At 39.0% G+C, this 15,701-nt stretch overlaps 1 protein-coding gene across 5 annotated transcripts; it reads left to right on the forward strand.

Annotated features, from left to right (window-relative positions):
- Nucleotides 1–381: 381 nt before the first annotated feature.
- ZNF684 (zinc finger protein 684) lies at nucleotides 382–12,717 on the forward strand. 5 transcript variants are annotated; one of them, XM_044237935.1, is made up of 5 exons: nucleotides 382–681; nucleotides 2,246–2,284; nucleotides 6,614–6,788; nucleotides 7,123–7,218; nucleotides 11,160–12,717. In XM_044237935.1, exons 2-5 carry the CDS (start codon nucleotides 2,270–2,272, stop codon nucleotides 12,062–12,064), a joined length of 1,191 nt encoding a protein of 396 aa, XP_044093870.1. In that variant the 5' UTR covers nucleotides 382–681; nucleotides 2,246–2,269; the 3' UTR covers nucleotides 12,065–12,717. The 5 variants fall into 5 exon arrangements, with proteins under 5 accessions (XP_044093870.1, XP_044093871.1, XP_044093869.1 ...); XM_044237936.1 differs by having other exon boundaries at nucleotides 6,621–6,788; XM_044237934.1 differs by having other exon boundaries at nucleotides 382–677.
- The last annotated feature ends 2,984 nt before the right edge of the window (nucleotides 12,718–15,701 follow it).

A 15,701-nucleotide genomic window follows, 5' to 3' on the forward strand; every position in this document is an offset into this window, starting at 1 on the left:
AATGGCATATTTTCACAACTTCCACAATGCTAAATCCAATGATCAATTCTTAGTTATCATCCTACTTCTCATTAGCATTTATACAGTGTATCATTCTCCACGTCTTGAAACATTTTCTTCTCCTGATTTTGCACGTCCAAACTCTTCTGCATTTAAGTCTGTCTCACTCATTATCTCTTAGTCTTCTTTCTTGGGTCCTCTTCATCTCCTTTGCTGGGACCTAAGCTGGCGCATTGCTAGAAGAAACTGAACTAAGGGTAGATTATTATCTTACACCGCTGATTTGGATTTTCCAGTTTTTAAAAATCCTGATGTCTTTTATATTTTTTAACGAAAATGATTTTTACACCTCTTTTTTTACAAACGGGCGCAGCTCTCAGGGAAGCCACAGAGATACCAACCCCCAAAGAGGCAGAGGCTTCCTATGCCTTCCGGAAACGACCTCCACAGGCCTTATGGGAAATGTAGTCCACTATGAACAGCCTGCATCGCGGAGGGACCTGGGAACCTGGGCGTCAGTTACTTCCGCACACGCGCAGTGGGTCGCCAGCCGGTATTCGTAATCTTCCAACCTGCGCCGAATGAAGTGAGCGCGCGGCGTTCGCCCGGAGTCTCTAGGAGAGCTCTGTAACCTGATCTCTTACAAGCAAAGCTGGGAGCTTGGCGGTGAAAGGCTGGTAGGTATGACTCTGTGGAGCCTGGGGACGTAAGGGACGGGCGGGACCAGTTTATTGGCATACCCAGCAGAAGATAATACTTCATAGCTCCTACGTGCGTGATTTGGTTTTTGGGTGTGTGAGTCCTGTCCGATTCTGGAGTAGTTCAGAGAGAGCAAGAGAAGGGTCTGACTACCCCTCAGTGGGTTCCCAGATTCCGGGTGGGGCTGGGGCAGGCTCGGTTTGCATTGCTGCTCTTGTAGGAGATCTCGGTGTAGGAGTATGTGCATCAGCTGTACCTTTCCTGGTTACAAGAACACCATTGGCCCTACCAGAGCCTGCAAAAGGTAATATTAAACCATTCAAAGGGATCTAGGAAGAAAGCATTTCTAGAGAAACTGCTATGTTCTCTTTTTAGTGTATTTTCACAACAATAATCTGAAGTAAGTATTCTCTCCATTTTGCATGTGAATTAACTGAAGCTGAGATAGGGGGTTTGTTATTTGCTTTAGACTGACAGTTTAGAAAGTGGAAGAGCTGAGATTCAAACCCAGATGAGTTTTCACCAGTTTTTCTTCCTTCTCTTTCTCCTCCTCATCCTCCTCTAATTCTGAGTATAGTTGACACACAGTGTTACATTAGTTTCAGATGTACAGCTTAGTGATTTGACATTATGCCGATTTCACCACAAGTATGGTTACCATTTGTACCCCTTATATGACAGTTACAGTATCATTGACTGTATTCCTTATGCTGTGCCCCAAATTTTATTCTTCTTTTTTTTTTTTTTGCAAGATAGCATCCTGTGGAAAAAAAAAACAAAGAGTTGAATTTATTCTCCTTTTGAAATATTTGAGCAGTGACTGCTGAGTAAATTTCTATTTGTAGTTTTTTTTTTTTTTTTTTTTTTTTTTTTTAAGGTTCTCTGTTGAAACTGCAGATCTTCCAGGGAAGTCTGTAAATAAAGCTGTGAGTCCCCTTTGCATATTTTAGCCTTTCTATGGCCCCAGCTTTGCTGGTTGGAATTTTTAAAAACCGATACTGGGCTCATAGGAGATGGCGAATTTCCAGAGAGATCGAGAGAGAGAGAGAGAGAGAGGCTGATTTAGACTTTAAACTGAAGGGTGCTCCAGCTTAAAAAAAAAAAAAAAAAATTCCTGGGTCCAACCTTCTCAAGAAAACCCAACTTAAGTTTGAGTTCTCTTATCCCAGTTTCAGAGCAGATATTCCAGAGTTTTAGAGACCAGGCTTTTAGTTAGTCTTTTAATTCATTTAAATTTTCTTGGGATAAATTTTGGGAGAAAAAAATGTCACTGATTCAAAGATTAACAACTTGCTGTTAGATCAGCAGGACAGAAATGTAGAACATACTTGTCTAACCTTCATATATTCATAACAGAACCACCAGTAGAGTTTGGTGCTTATAAAATATGGATTTTTCTGACATCTAGAATCATTCTCCCACTGGGTGACATTTACTGAAGCTGGAATGTGAGTCCTTCTGTTCTGATAGTGCTCTTTTCTTTTCTACATTGCTTCTTGTTTTTTTATACCTTTCTATTTTTCTTTTCCCATTTTTACATTCATAGATCTCTGTGTAAGAGCTGCAGAAAATGATCAACTTCCAGGTAAGGTATCCATTTATTCAGTCACTTAAATCTCTCGAAAATCCATATAAAAAGGAAATGTATAGATAGGGAAAATGTGGATTGAATAGGTCAAGTCCAAAAAAATTTAGAAAATTGGTAAGTTGATATCCAGGTCACAGGGTCTGCACGTAATTGGAATAAATTTGAGCTGCATATGTATACCCAGTCCTTATAGCAATCATAGAAAATGGCTAGCCAGCCAGTTAAAGTATTGGTATTATCTGTGAGGATGAAGCAAAATAATTCCTCAGATAAGTAAATATATTCCTGATTCAGTTCTCTGAAAAAAAAATACTGTAATGGATTTTCATAGAGATAATGTTAGAAATAACATTCACAGCAACAACCCTGTGATAAATATAACATCACATTTCCTATGACTTTCTTAGGGTGTTTCCCATAGTAAGTAGAGAACATAGTGCCAGTAAGCAGGACTATATGAACTCAATTTGTAAGTTCAAGTACATAGCCTTTCTAATATTCTTCTGTAACCATAAGTAAACCTTGTACCCTTTTCCAGAGTCTCCTGGTACTCCTGAGCATTTTCTCTTCCATGTGAATTTTAGAATCAACTTGTCAGACTCTATAAAGGAGTATATAAGGTGTTTTTTTTTTAATTTTTCTTTTTTTTAGGATTTTATTTATTTATTTGATAGACAGAGATCACAAGTAGGCAGAGAGGCAGGGAGAGAGAGAGGGGGAAGCAGACTCCCCAATGAGCAGGGAGCCTGATGCAGGGCTCGATCCCAGGACTCCGGGATCATGACCTGAGTGGAAGGCAGAGGCTTTAACCCACTGAGCCACCCAGGCGCCCCTATAAGGTGTTTTAATTGTGATTGCAGTATACTTTTACACTGACTTGTATAGAATTCCTAACTTCAGTAATGTATTCTGTGTTCAATTTTTCTTATTGAACACAGAATACATATTCTTCTTTACATTTTTTTAAAGATTTTATTTATTTATTTGACAGAGAGAGATCACAAATAGGCAGAGCAGCAGGCAGAGAGAGGGGGAAGCAGGCTCCCTACTGAGCAGAGAGCCAGATGCGGGGCTCGATCCCAGGACCCTGAGATCATGACCTGAGCTAAAGGCAGAGGCTTAACCCACTGAGCCACCCAGGTGTCCCCCCTTCTTTACATTTTTTTTTTCCCCCTTCTTTACATTTTTATAGGTTTATTATTTTAATTCTTGTACATTTCTTGTAATGTTTATTCTTACATATGATTTAGGTTGCTCTTGAGAATGGGATGGATCTTTTTTCATTATATATTCTAATTGGCTATTTTGGTGTTTGGGAAATGTGCATTTATCTATTTGACTTTATGTCAACTTACAGGAGTCTTATTAAGTACAAGAATTTTTTAGTTGGTTTTTAGATTTTTTAAGTAGACAGTCATATATTCTTCAAATGGAGTATTATGCCTTACTGGTCAATATGTATGTCTTCAATTTTTTTTCTTGTCTTATTGCAATGGACAGGATTGCTAGGAACTATAATTTTCAATGTAATTACTAGCCAATATCTTTTTTGTTCCAATTTTAATGGGATGGTTCCAGGGTTTCATTGTTTCCTCTTGTATTTTAGTAGATAGTGGGGGGTTTTTTTGTTTTTGTTTTTGTTGTTGTTGTTTTTAATCAAGTTAAAGACTTTTAGCTTGTTAAAATAAAAGAAATTTTAGCTTGTTAAAATTTCACAAGTTGAGGGCGCCTGGGTGGCTCAGTGGGTTAAGCCGCTGCCTTCGGCTCAGGTCATGATTTCAGGGTCCTGGGATCGAGTCCCACATCGGGCTCTCTGCTCAGCAGGGAGCCTGCTTCCCTCTCTCTCTCTCTCTGCCTGCCTCTCTGTCTACTTGTGATTTCTCTCTGTCAAATAAATAAATAAAATCTTTTAAAAAAAAAAATTTCACAAGTTGAAAACTTTTCCCCTTGTGTGTTTTTAAAAATACCTGTTGATAAAATAATATATTTTGTCATCTTTAGTACCTCAATTTAGAGAATTTCTAATACACTTTTTAATACTGAACTATCTATGCATTCATAGGACAAACCCTAGCTAGTCTCCTAACTTTTTAAAGGGCCAGATGGAAATATTTTAATCTTAGAAACCATACAGACTCTGTGCAACTACTCAACTCTGCAGCTGAAGTAAATGAATGGGTGTAAATGTTCCAGTAACATTGTATTTACAAAACAGCAGGCCAATGTATGGGTAGTTTGCTGACCCCTGTTCTATATGGTCTTAACTATCTCTTTGTAATATGTATGTAGCTACATGCTTTTTAAATTTCAGCTTAAGTTAGTTAACCATGATTTTGGCCTTACAGTTGAGAGGATATATTTTATCATGTAAAAAAGAGTCCTTATTTTCTATTTAATTATGGTCATGTGAGTCTGACATGTTAGCCTTCTAACCTATATTTTTACTTTGTTGCGTCTAATATATTGTAAGATCTCTGAGACCAGTAATACCTTTAGTCTTTAGTCTTTTTTGTATCACTACTACAGTGTCTGGTAGGTCCTTATTAAACATTTTATGAGTGAGTGAGTGAAGGACATATTAGCAGTATTTTAAATTATTTTATTGAGACATAATTCAGGTATTACAGATTGACCCATTTAAAATATGTACAACTCAGTGGTCTTCAGTCTAGTCACTGAAACTGTCTCCATTATCTAACTTTAGAATATTTTCATTACCTTAAAAGAAACCCCATATTAGCAGTCATTCCCCATTCCTCTCATCTCCCAGCCCTAATTTGTTTTCTGTTTCTATGGATTTGCCTTTTCTGAACAATTAATATAGCTAAGACAATACAGTGTGTGATTTTCTTTGACTAGCTTCTTCCACCTTTTTCAAGGGTCATCAATGTTACATGTATGCCAAAAAATATTGCATTATATGGATATACCTCATTTTGTTTATCCATCTATTCATCAGCTAATGGGTACTTACTGTTTTCATTCTTGGGTGAATACTTCTTGTGAAGATTTGTGTATAGGTTTTTATGTAGGCATATATTTTCGGTTTTCTTGGGTATATACTTAGGAGGAATTGCTGGGTCATAGTTTTCCATAGTTGTTGCATCATTTTACAACCCCAGTAGCAATATATGAGAGTTCCAGTTTTTCCACATCTTTGTCACTTCTTATCATCGTCTATCTTTGATTTTAACCATCGTAGTGGGTGCGAAGTGATATCTCATTTAATTTTTATTTGTATTTACTAATGCTGTTGATCATCTTTTCGTGGCTTGTGGACCATGTGTGTCTTTGGAGAAAGCCTCTCCAAATTCTTTGTCCATTTTTTTTTTTAAAGATTTTATTTATTTGTTTGACTGAGAATTAGATCACAAGTAGGCAGAGAGGCAGGCAGAGAAAGAGGGGGAAGCAGGCTCCCTGCTGAGCAGAGAGCCCGATGTGAGGCTCGATCCCAGGACCCTGAGATCATGACCTGAGCCGAAGGCAGCGGCTTAACCCACTGAGCCACCCAGGCGCCCCTCTTTGTCCATTTTTAAGTTGGGTTGTAAGAATTCTTTTTATATTCTAGATACAAGTTTCTTATCAAGGTGTATGATTTGCACATATTTTATCCCATTCTGTGGGTTGTCTTTCATTTTCTTTCTTTTTTTTTTTAAGATTTTATTTATTTATTTGACAGAGAGAGACACAGCGAGAGAGGGAACGCAAGCAGGGGGAGTGGGAGAGGGAGAAGCAGGCTTCCTGCCAACCAGGGAGCCCAAAGCGGGACTTGATCCCAGGACCGCGGGACCATGACCTGAACTGAAGGCAGACACTTAATGACTGAACCACCCAGGCACCCCATCTTTCATTTTCTTGATGGTGTCTTTTGAAGCACAGAATTTAAATTTTGATGATTTCCATTTTATCTATTTTTTTCCTTTGGTCACTTACACTTCTTGTCATATCTAAGAAACCACTGCCTAATCGAAGGTCAGAAAGATTTACTTCTATGTATTCTAAGAATTTTATAGTTTTAGCTCTTGCATTTAGGTCTCTGATCCATTTTTAGTTCATTTTTCCATATGATATAAGGTGTTTGTGTGGGCATGAAGGGAGTCCAGCTCATTTTTTTGCATGTGGATGTTTAGCTGTCACACCACCATTTGTTAAAAAGACTATTCTGTACCCGATTGAACTGTCCTGACACTAGTGAATATTTTTAATATGATTTTTGTTTCTATCACAAAATATAATTCTGAGTCAAGCATACCGTAGTTATATTTTCTGAAAACTCAACAATGAATATGATATGATCATAAGAGGCTGCCTTGATTCTCTTGCAAGTCCCCAGATGATGCACACTTTAGTTTGAAGATGAATGTGCTGTTACAGGGATCAATGACATTCCAGGATGTGGCTGTGGACTTCACCCCAGAGGAGTGGCAGCTGCTTGACTGTGATCAGAGAACCTTGTATTGGAATGTGATGTTGGAGAACTTTAGAAACCTCATCTCAGTGGGTAAGGACAGTGGGTGGTGACTCCTCAGTGGAACTAAGAATATACTCTTAGTGCCCTTCCTCTAGGACTTGTGGAAGCTGTGGACGTTCTGAAGCATTCCTAAGTTTGGCCCTGAACGTTAGTGGTCACAGATTCTTCATCCCCTTTGAGATGACGCATAAACAGATAGAGTGTTTATGCTTCTAGCTCCCAGGTGGAGGAGAAGGGTCTTTTCTGTTCGAAAGCCTGTCTGTCATCCTTTCCAGGCCCTGAGACTCAGAGGCAGCCTGAACTGTGAGGTAGTCATTTGTCTCCAGCACTTTGTCTCCAGTTCTGTGTTGTTTCCCATGAACAGGGGGCCCCGGTACCAAAACAAAAGGCATCTTCAAGGCAGAGCAAGGACAAGAGCCATGGCTGGGGGAGGGAGAGAACCCACGCTTGTGCTGTCCAGGTGAGTGAAAGAAAACCAGGCAGATGGAAGTCTTTGGAGTTGAGATTCAGTTCAGTGAGGGACAGGTAGCTTGGAAGCAGCTCTTAGAGGAAGGCCTTCTTAAAAGCCACACAGCTTTGGGGCCCTTGACATAACATCGTCAGATCCCCAGATGACACCTTGACCCCCTTGCTCTCTTTCTCTTTGCTCAGCTTTTGTCTGGAGGGAGGTCCCTCTCCTCTCTGCCCTGGCCCCCTGCACTGCCTGTTCCATGGAGGCCCTTGCTTTGTGCTCTTAATTCCTAAAATCTTCATTCTTTTATCGTTGGCATGGGCACACATCTCTTCCATATATCTAGTTCTTACAAGGTACTCAGATTGTGTGGATTTAAAGTCTTACTCCATCAGTCATTCTCTAACCTAATTATTTTGTAGCACAACTTTATTTATAAAACAGATATAATATTAATCCTCACTTCAAGTTTCTTTTAAAGATCATATGAGTTAATCCACATAAAATCTTTCAAATAGTTGATATAGAGTATGTGTTCAGTATATGTTGGTTGATTTATTTAAAAACTTTTGGTAACATTATGCTCTTTCTAATCATTTCCGCTTTTCAAAAAAACCTCTTCCTTTTCTTGTGGCATACCCCCACCTGTGCGTGCCACCTTGCTCGTCTGCACTCTCACTGCTAACTGGCAGTATTAACCTTGTCGTGCAGCCCTCTGCTTCGCCTGGTCATACTGACATCGTTGGGAAGTTCCCCAGCTTCCTTTGAGTTGGTTCCTTGCTAATCTGTCCTCACCCTCACTTACTGCTTCTCCACCATGGCTGCTTGCTTTCCTGTCCATCTTCACAACTTCTCTCATGGCAACTCCTTCAGAAACCGCATCCCTCTGAAGAACTAATTTGATTTTCTTTGTCCTATCTGTGGCATCTGTGTGTCTCCCAACTCCCCATCCCCATTTTCCCAACTCCCCGTTCTCCAGCTCCCCGTTTTTCCCACCTGGCCTCCATCTCTGTTTGCTCATAGTAACCACTATGTCGTATTCTTTAGCCTTCACCTTTCTGTTTACGTTGTAATAAAGGATAATGGCTGGCCTGCTGCTTGGCCATCTCCACAACACTGTGGTAAGCAGCTTAGCTTTTTTCTCTCAAGAGTGTCTCCTTAAATACTATTATGACTTATTACCTGTGATTTCAATTATTAGTTCATTCAAGGCTGATTTAAAATAAAATTTCCTTTTTTCACAGAGCCCATAAAAGACTTTAAATGATTGAGACACCAATTAAGTGTATTTTTAGATCCCCTAGGACTCCAAATTTGAATGACATAGCAAATAACCTAATGAACCAAGTGAATTTGAACTCCCAATACTGTGTCTAGGCTGTTCATGATTCTATATTGCCAATTTCATCCTATTTTCTGGTTTATCTTAGATGTTCCTGCAAGATGTATCCAAATCATTACATTTTCCTTGTCACTCTCCTGACAGATAAACACAGATTATTTCTTCATAACTTGTACTGTGATATTTAAAAGGCTTTTAAGGCCCTCTTTAATGTGATCCCATTTTATTTGCCCAGCATGGTCCATCTTTTCCCTATGCCGTGACAGTTGGGCTCTTTAGTGAACTTTGTACATGATTTTCTTCTGTGCCTCAGTTCTTTGGAAGCTGATGTGCTCTGCCTAACTAAGCCCAGCATGCCAGTAAGTCTGAATTCATTTATTCTCCTCTTTCATGGTAACTCCAGCCTAGTTGCTCTCTATCTTCTTGGAACTCCCATCCTAGCTCTCTTATGACTCCACCGTGAAAACTTGACATATATTCTCTTAGTTTTGTGGTTTTTTTTTTTTTCAAGATTTTATTTTATTTATTTGAGAGAGAGAGAGAGTGAGAGAGAGAATGAGCGAGGAGAAGGTCAGAGAGCGAAGCAGACTCCCCATGGAGCTGGGAGCCTGATGTGGGACTCGATCCCGGGACTCCAGGATCACGCCCTGAGCCGGAGGCAGTCGTCCAACCAACTGCGCCACCCAAGCGTCCCAGTTTTGTGGTTTTTTTTAACCCTATGGCTTATAAAGCATATTTTTTATGATAATGCCCTGAAGAAAAAGTCCTGTACCATTTTTTATTGTTCTACCATTGCTGAGCACACAATGGATATTTAGTGAACATTTTGTTAATTCACTGTTGTAAAGTCAGGCATTGTGGGCAGTGTTTCTTATTCTTTCAGTGAGGCTTTTTTATGTTTCCTGAGAAAGATTCAAAGAAAGCAAAAAACAAAAACAAAAAACAACCCATTGCCATGTTTTTCGGTGTGTAAAAGGCAAAACAACCATATAAAACATTTTAAAGTTTTAGGAGTGTGGAATATTTGTTCAGTGCACAGTAACATTGCTGTTCTAGTTAATTGTCAGAATGAATGGTATTGGGGAGCAGTGGTGACTATCTTGGAAATACAGAGAAAATGGAGCTTAAAATTAAAAGTATATGAAGATTAGAGGAGTCTTTTTTTGAGATCATGAAACAATGGTTCTTCCCTAAAGAATATCTAAGGACTAGATAGGATGTGGTAGGGGATGTTAAGGTGGGGAAAGAGAAATGAGCAAACTATTGTAGTTATTTAGAGTCTAGAATTCTTAGAACAGAAGGTATTTGTTCAGGACGAGAAGAATGCATGCTTAGATACCATGAGCGAATTCATTATAATGTATAGTTTTGTTCACCAGGCTGAGTGCCTTGCATTTTTCAGTTGGTTACTGCTAGTTGAGGTAACACAGGATACTGCTTCCCATTAGTTGAAGTAGAAAGGAAAAAAGACAGGAACTCTAATCCCTATAAAGTGATGTGTACTAATGGCTGTAGCCCAGTACTCGGGGCAGCTCCACAGAGAAGAATGAGGCATGAAGGAAGAATTTGGGGTGTGGTACTAACATTCCACAAGGAGGGAACCTTAGGAATGGCAATATAGCCCCTTTTCCTGAGTTTTCTTTCTTTCTTTCTTTTAATTTAAGCAATCTCTGCACCCAGTGTGGGGCTTGAGCTCATGACCTCGAGATCAAGAGCCTCATGCTCCTCTGAGCCAGCAGGTGCCCCCTTTTTAATGGAGAAATGGATTGGAGATTTTAGGGTTTTGAGGATAGGAATGAAAAAAAAAATGTGATTTCAGGATAAAAAAAAGTGACTTCACCAGCTTTCTGGGGATTAAATTTTTATGTAGATTGAAAGAAAATGTAAAAACAGTACTTGTCAAATACAAATATAACAAATGGTCATATATAGGGCTTCGCCCTAAAAAAAAAAGAAATGCAGCCAGAATAAAAGCAATAATAGCAAACGGGCAGAATCCGTGGCTCGGCTTACAAGAACATGGGAGAATATATCCCAGCGGTGGTAGCTGCAGGCCCGTCTCACCTGTGATATGGATGAAGTTAGAGGACTGGACACATAAGAATGTTCCTGAAGGCAACTGCCATTGTGCCAGGTGATGAAGAGGAAAAAGAGATGTGAATGAGGGAAATGGGGAGCCCTTCCACCAGGGTAACCTAGGACTGGAGTAATGGGGACTCTAGACCTGCCATCTCCAGATCTAGTTTTTCCTCTGATATCTTCCCTTAGCTCCCCAGTGTCTTGTTCCTTGGGTCACCTCATCCACTGGTCATATCTCCTCAGTGGGCTGTCTTCATGTGAGGTAACCATGCCTCGATGTCTGTACCCTGTTCAATGTAATTTGTGCCTATTTCACGGTCTTTTCATAGGTCCCAAGTTAAGCCATCTGTTCTCTTTAATGTCATTCATCTGCTCCCATTTCCTCTTCAGCAGTTTTATTCTTAAAGCTCAAAAGCAAAGCAAATATAGGATTTGTTTCATAATTAGATACTGGATTTGAAATAATGTTTCTTTCTATAACTGGCCTGGAAAAAATTAACTAGACATATTTTATTGTACTCCTTTTTAGAAGCTGATTGCCTACTTGTTGATGAATCAGAGAAGCACCAGGAAAGCAAAGACAACTTTTTGAATTCAGTTTTGTTCACATTCAATAAAATTCTGACTATGGACAGACTCCATGGTTATAACATGAGCACAAGTCTTAATCCTACAAGAAAAAAATCATATAAATGTAAATTATATGGGAAGAGTTTGCAACCTACTTTAGACTTACTTAGTTACGATAGATTTTATACTGGAAAAAACTCATATGAATGCACTGAATGTGGGAAAGCCTTCAAAAAGAAATTTCATTTCATTAGACATGAAAAAAATCATACAAGAAAAAAACCTTTTGAATGCAGTGACTGTGGGAAAGCCTATAGCAGGAAGGCACACCTTGCAACTCATCAGAAAATCCATAACGGAGAGAGACCTTTTGTGTGCAATGACTGTGGGAAAGCATTTATGCATAAAGCACAACTGGTGGTCCATCAGAGACTCCACACGGGAGAGAAACCTTACGAATGCCATCAGTGTGGGAAGTCATTCACTTGGAACTCCTCCTTTACCCAGCATGTGAAATCCCATACACTTGAGAACTCATTTGAATGTAAGGAATGTGGGAAAACCTTCAGGTATAGCTCATCCCTTTATAAACATTCTCGATTTCATACAGGAGAGAAACCCTACCAATGTATTGTATGTGGCAAAGCCTTTGGTAACACATCTGTGCTTGTTACACATCAGAGAATTCATACAGGAGAGAAACCATATGGGTGCATCGAATGTGGCAAAGCCTTCATCAAGAAGTCTCATCTGCTTAGACATCAGATAACTCATACAGGAGAGAAACCCTATGAATGTAACAGATGTGGGAAAGCCTTTTCCCAGAAGTCAAATCTTATCGTACATCAGAAAATTCATACATAATATTCATGTTGAATACGACAAAGCCTTAAATATTAGATAAATGTTATTAAAACAGAATTCATGGGGAGAAATCCGCCAATTTGAATGGATTTGGAAGAGTAGAGTCCCACAAAAAAGAATCAGTGCCACCATGTTTTAGAAATGATAATAAAATTTTTACAGAAAAAGGTCACAGAAAACATTTATAAATAACAGCGCTTAGAAAGTAAGCATAAATTAGTCAAGGAATCAATGAAAATTATACTTATTATCTCTGATTTTTATTTTTATAATATTATAGAATTACACAAGTGTGAGTATAAAATGTTTATTACATTAAATTATATCAAGAATGAGATACCTATCATTTTTTCTTCCAATCCTAACAACATGCAAGTGAAAAAAATGTGGTTTAATATGAAATATGCATTTCAGTAATACTTTTATCCATTTGCTGGCACTTTTAATGGGCAAGACAATGTTATTGATCTGTCTCCTTTTTAGTTATAAAACTTGTTACAGAGATGTTTTCCTTATGTATGTAAACAGCAAAACAAACAATTTAAGACATGATTTGCGAGGGAAAAGCAGTTGTATTCTGTATTACAATAAGTATTCAGTTGGGGAGAATAAGTATTGAAATAAGTTGGTAAATAAAACATTTGCACTTCAAATATTCCTGTTCTTTTTCATTGGTGCATCTACATAAGATGTGACTGTGTCCACAGGGGCACCATCTCTATAGGATTTTAATAAATAGGGTGTCCTGATACTTTGCAGCTTTGGGGGAGTGAGTTTTTGGGTCTATATTTGTTTTCTTGTAAGAAATTGATACAGGTTTAGCTCTTGGGGTACCTGGAATTGTTCCTGTGACAGCACAGGGAGCATTAATCAAGTTGAAAAGAGCAAGTTTCTCTGCTTAGGGACTTCACTCTGGAATGTGACATTATGTAAGTTACACATATTCCCTTAAAAGGGTGAGTTTTTATTGCTAGAGTTTTTATTCAGGCTAGAGTTTTTATTGCTGTCCACAGTGTTCCTCGATAATGTCAAAAACCTTTATGCCTTCTTGAGCAGTGACAAAACAACCTGGACCTGAATTTGGAAATCAAGCCTTTTCAAGTTTAAGCTGATTTACAACTCTGCATTGTTTTTCTTCCATTAGCCATTTTTGAAGAACGTATTGTGTATTGACTATAAGTGAATGATAGTACTTTTTTGAACAAGAATATTAGAATTTAAGGAACTGAATTAAATAATGTCTACTGACAAAAGTCCTTTGCTTCACCAAACTTTAGTCAGGGTCCCAAACTTTCTCCTAGGCCTTCTCTTCTGTTTTCTTATAAAATCTAGGTTTAGCAAGAATCTCATTAAGTCAATTTAACCAGAATTTGCTACCCCCGATACCTGATCTAGTTCTTCACCCTCTACAGTCCATCAGGTGAGGTCTGATCACCCTGGCCTTTCTTCAGCAAGACTCCTGTTAGGTCAAGGGGCTGCCTTCCACTCCAGCCACGATCTCAGGGTCCTGCGATAGAGCCCCACGTTGGGCTCTGTGCTCAGCAGGGAGTCTGCTTCTCCCTCTCCCTCTGTCCCTTTCCCTGCTCTTGCTCACACACGCACGCACTCCCTCCTTCTCCTTCCTCACACATGCATGTTCACTCTCAAATAAATAAATAAATACCTTTTAAAAAGAAAGGACTCCTTTTAGGTGGATTTAGCCAGAACCCTCCTTACCTGTGATGTTTTCTCTTAGTAATTTTCCATCAATTGACCATTCCTCCCCTCCCCACTCCTTTGCTATAAATTCCCACTTGCCATGCTGTATTCACAGTTGAGCCCAATCTCCCTACCTGACTAAAATCCCATTACAGTGGTCCATATACCTATTGCGATGGTCCTGAATAAAGTCCACCTTGCCATCTTTAACAAGTGTCCCTGAGTATCTTCTTCAACACTCCCCAAGTATTTCGGGAGGCTACATGGTGGTTTCACTCTTGCAGTTCCAAAAATTTCTGGAACCTCATTCTTTCAGAATTGTCCTCAAAAATCAGTTTGACAGCCATGCAGGAAATTCTTTAGGTATTTAATCATAGGACTTGCCAGCTCAACTGTTTTTCTTATGTCCTACATGAAATCCTCATTTTGTCCTACTTAGTTCTGCCATTCCATCTTATCTCCCTTTCCCAAGCCTATGCCTTTCTCATCTGAGAAACCCCAAACTACTTAAAGCTACAGGAAGAGAGGAAGTAGGGGTTTCTTTGCCAGTATTATGTGAGGCCCCTTAAAAGAGCTGATGTGTAGGTCAAGGTGGCAAGAAGTGTGCAATGGTCTGCTCTGGAAATAAGGGAATAAAACAAAGGAGTTTTGACTGTAATATATCAGGGCGCATGTAATCTGGGTTTCATGAATTATTTTGTTCCCTCCTTTAAGTGGAAGTAGGATGATGAGTAGAAGATAAAATTATTTCCAGTACTGGGCAAATATAAACTCTTTCCTAGAGAGCTTTTGTTACTGACCTCATTGTTGGGCTGTACAAGATTCTGGCAAGAAGAAAAATAAAACTATGCTTGGATCCATCCAAACATCTTGGATTCCCAGAACTCCCTAGTCTATTTGTGCTCGTGGCTAAAACAGAGCATTTAGGTGAAAATCCCTTGATTTTTCCCACCTCTGAGAGTTTGTCAGACCTTGATATTTTATTTTTTTTCACTCTGTAAAAAGATTGTTCAAAAATGCCTTCTCTCTCCTTTATTTATACATGGATGGTGAATTGGCATTTCCACCCTCTGGCTATGAAACTGTTCATTTTTCTGATTATATATATATATGTTAATTTTTAACAATAAAATACAAAAACTGTAATGAAAACAAGAAAACAAAAAGTGGAAAAGGGAAGTTTGAGTTTGGGAGTCCTCATGTTCTAGAAAAAGACTATGTGTCTGTGTTAGTAGTTAAGGCTGAAACACAAGTTTGAAGCAGCTGGATGATGGTGATACTCTTCAATGAGATAAGTAGCAGAGGAGATGGAGATGTGTATGTGTGTGTTTGTGGAGGGAGATCTGAGACAGATCCAGGTTGAAGATACAGATTTATGAGTTTGTATGTGGTCATTAAAGTCAAGGCCTTTGTTGAGATTATCCAGCTGATATGTGATGAGAAGAAAAAGAAGGTAACTAGAGAAGAGCCTTGAGGAACACAGATATTTAAGGACTGGTCACAAAAGGAGGGGCCAGAGTAGAGGTTATGTTGCAGGAAGGCAAAATGGTATAGATCAATGAGGAGGTAGAGGTGGGATAGTGGCTCAGAATAGTGGTGGCAGTGGAGAAAAAAGAGATCTTTAGGAAGGCTTAGTGATGGAGGAGGTATGAGTGATGACACAGAGAAAATAAATGATGATGCTTATTTTGCTGACATGAACATCAGAGTGGTTGAAGGTGTGGTTTCCTGAGTTAGGGAACATTGGGAGATAAGCAGGTTTGGAAAGGGAGATAAAGTCAGAATTGAGCAGGTTGGTATAGATGGCTTTGAAACATCTGAGTTGATTTTTATTTCATTTGATATACTTCATACTGAATGTTCATCAAGTAGGTAGTGGGGTCTAGAACTCTAGGTCTGGGTAGAGGTCTTGGCTGCCAAAGTGCATTTAAGAGCTGCC

This window comes from Neovison vison, chromosome 2 (genome assembly GCF_020171115.1).
Source record: "Neovison vison isolate M4711 chromosome 2, ASM_NN_V1, whole genome shotgun sequence".
In the NCBI taxonomy this organism is placed as follows: domain Eukaryota; kingdom Metazoa; phylum Chordata; class Mammalia; order Carnivora; family Mustelidae; genus Neogale; species Neogale vison.

Coding starts and splice junctions, on each gene's coding strand:
- ZNF684 (XM_044237935.1), top strand. Junction 6,789..7,122: donor TAGAAACCTCATCTCAGTGG/GTAAGGACAGTG, acceptor TCCCATGAACAG/GGGGCCCCGGTACCAAAACA. Junction 7,219..11,159: donor CCCACGCTTGTGCTGTCCAG/GTGAGTGAAAGA, acceptor ACTCCTTTTTAG/AAGCTGATTGCCTACTTGTT.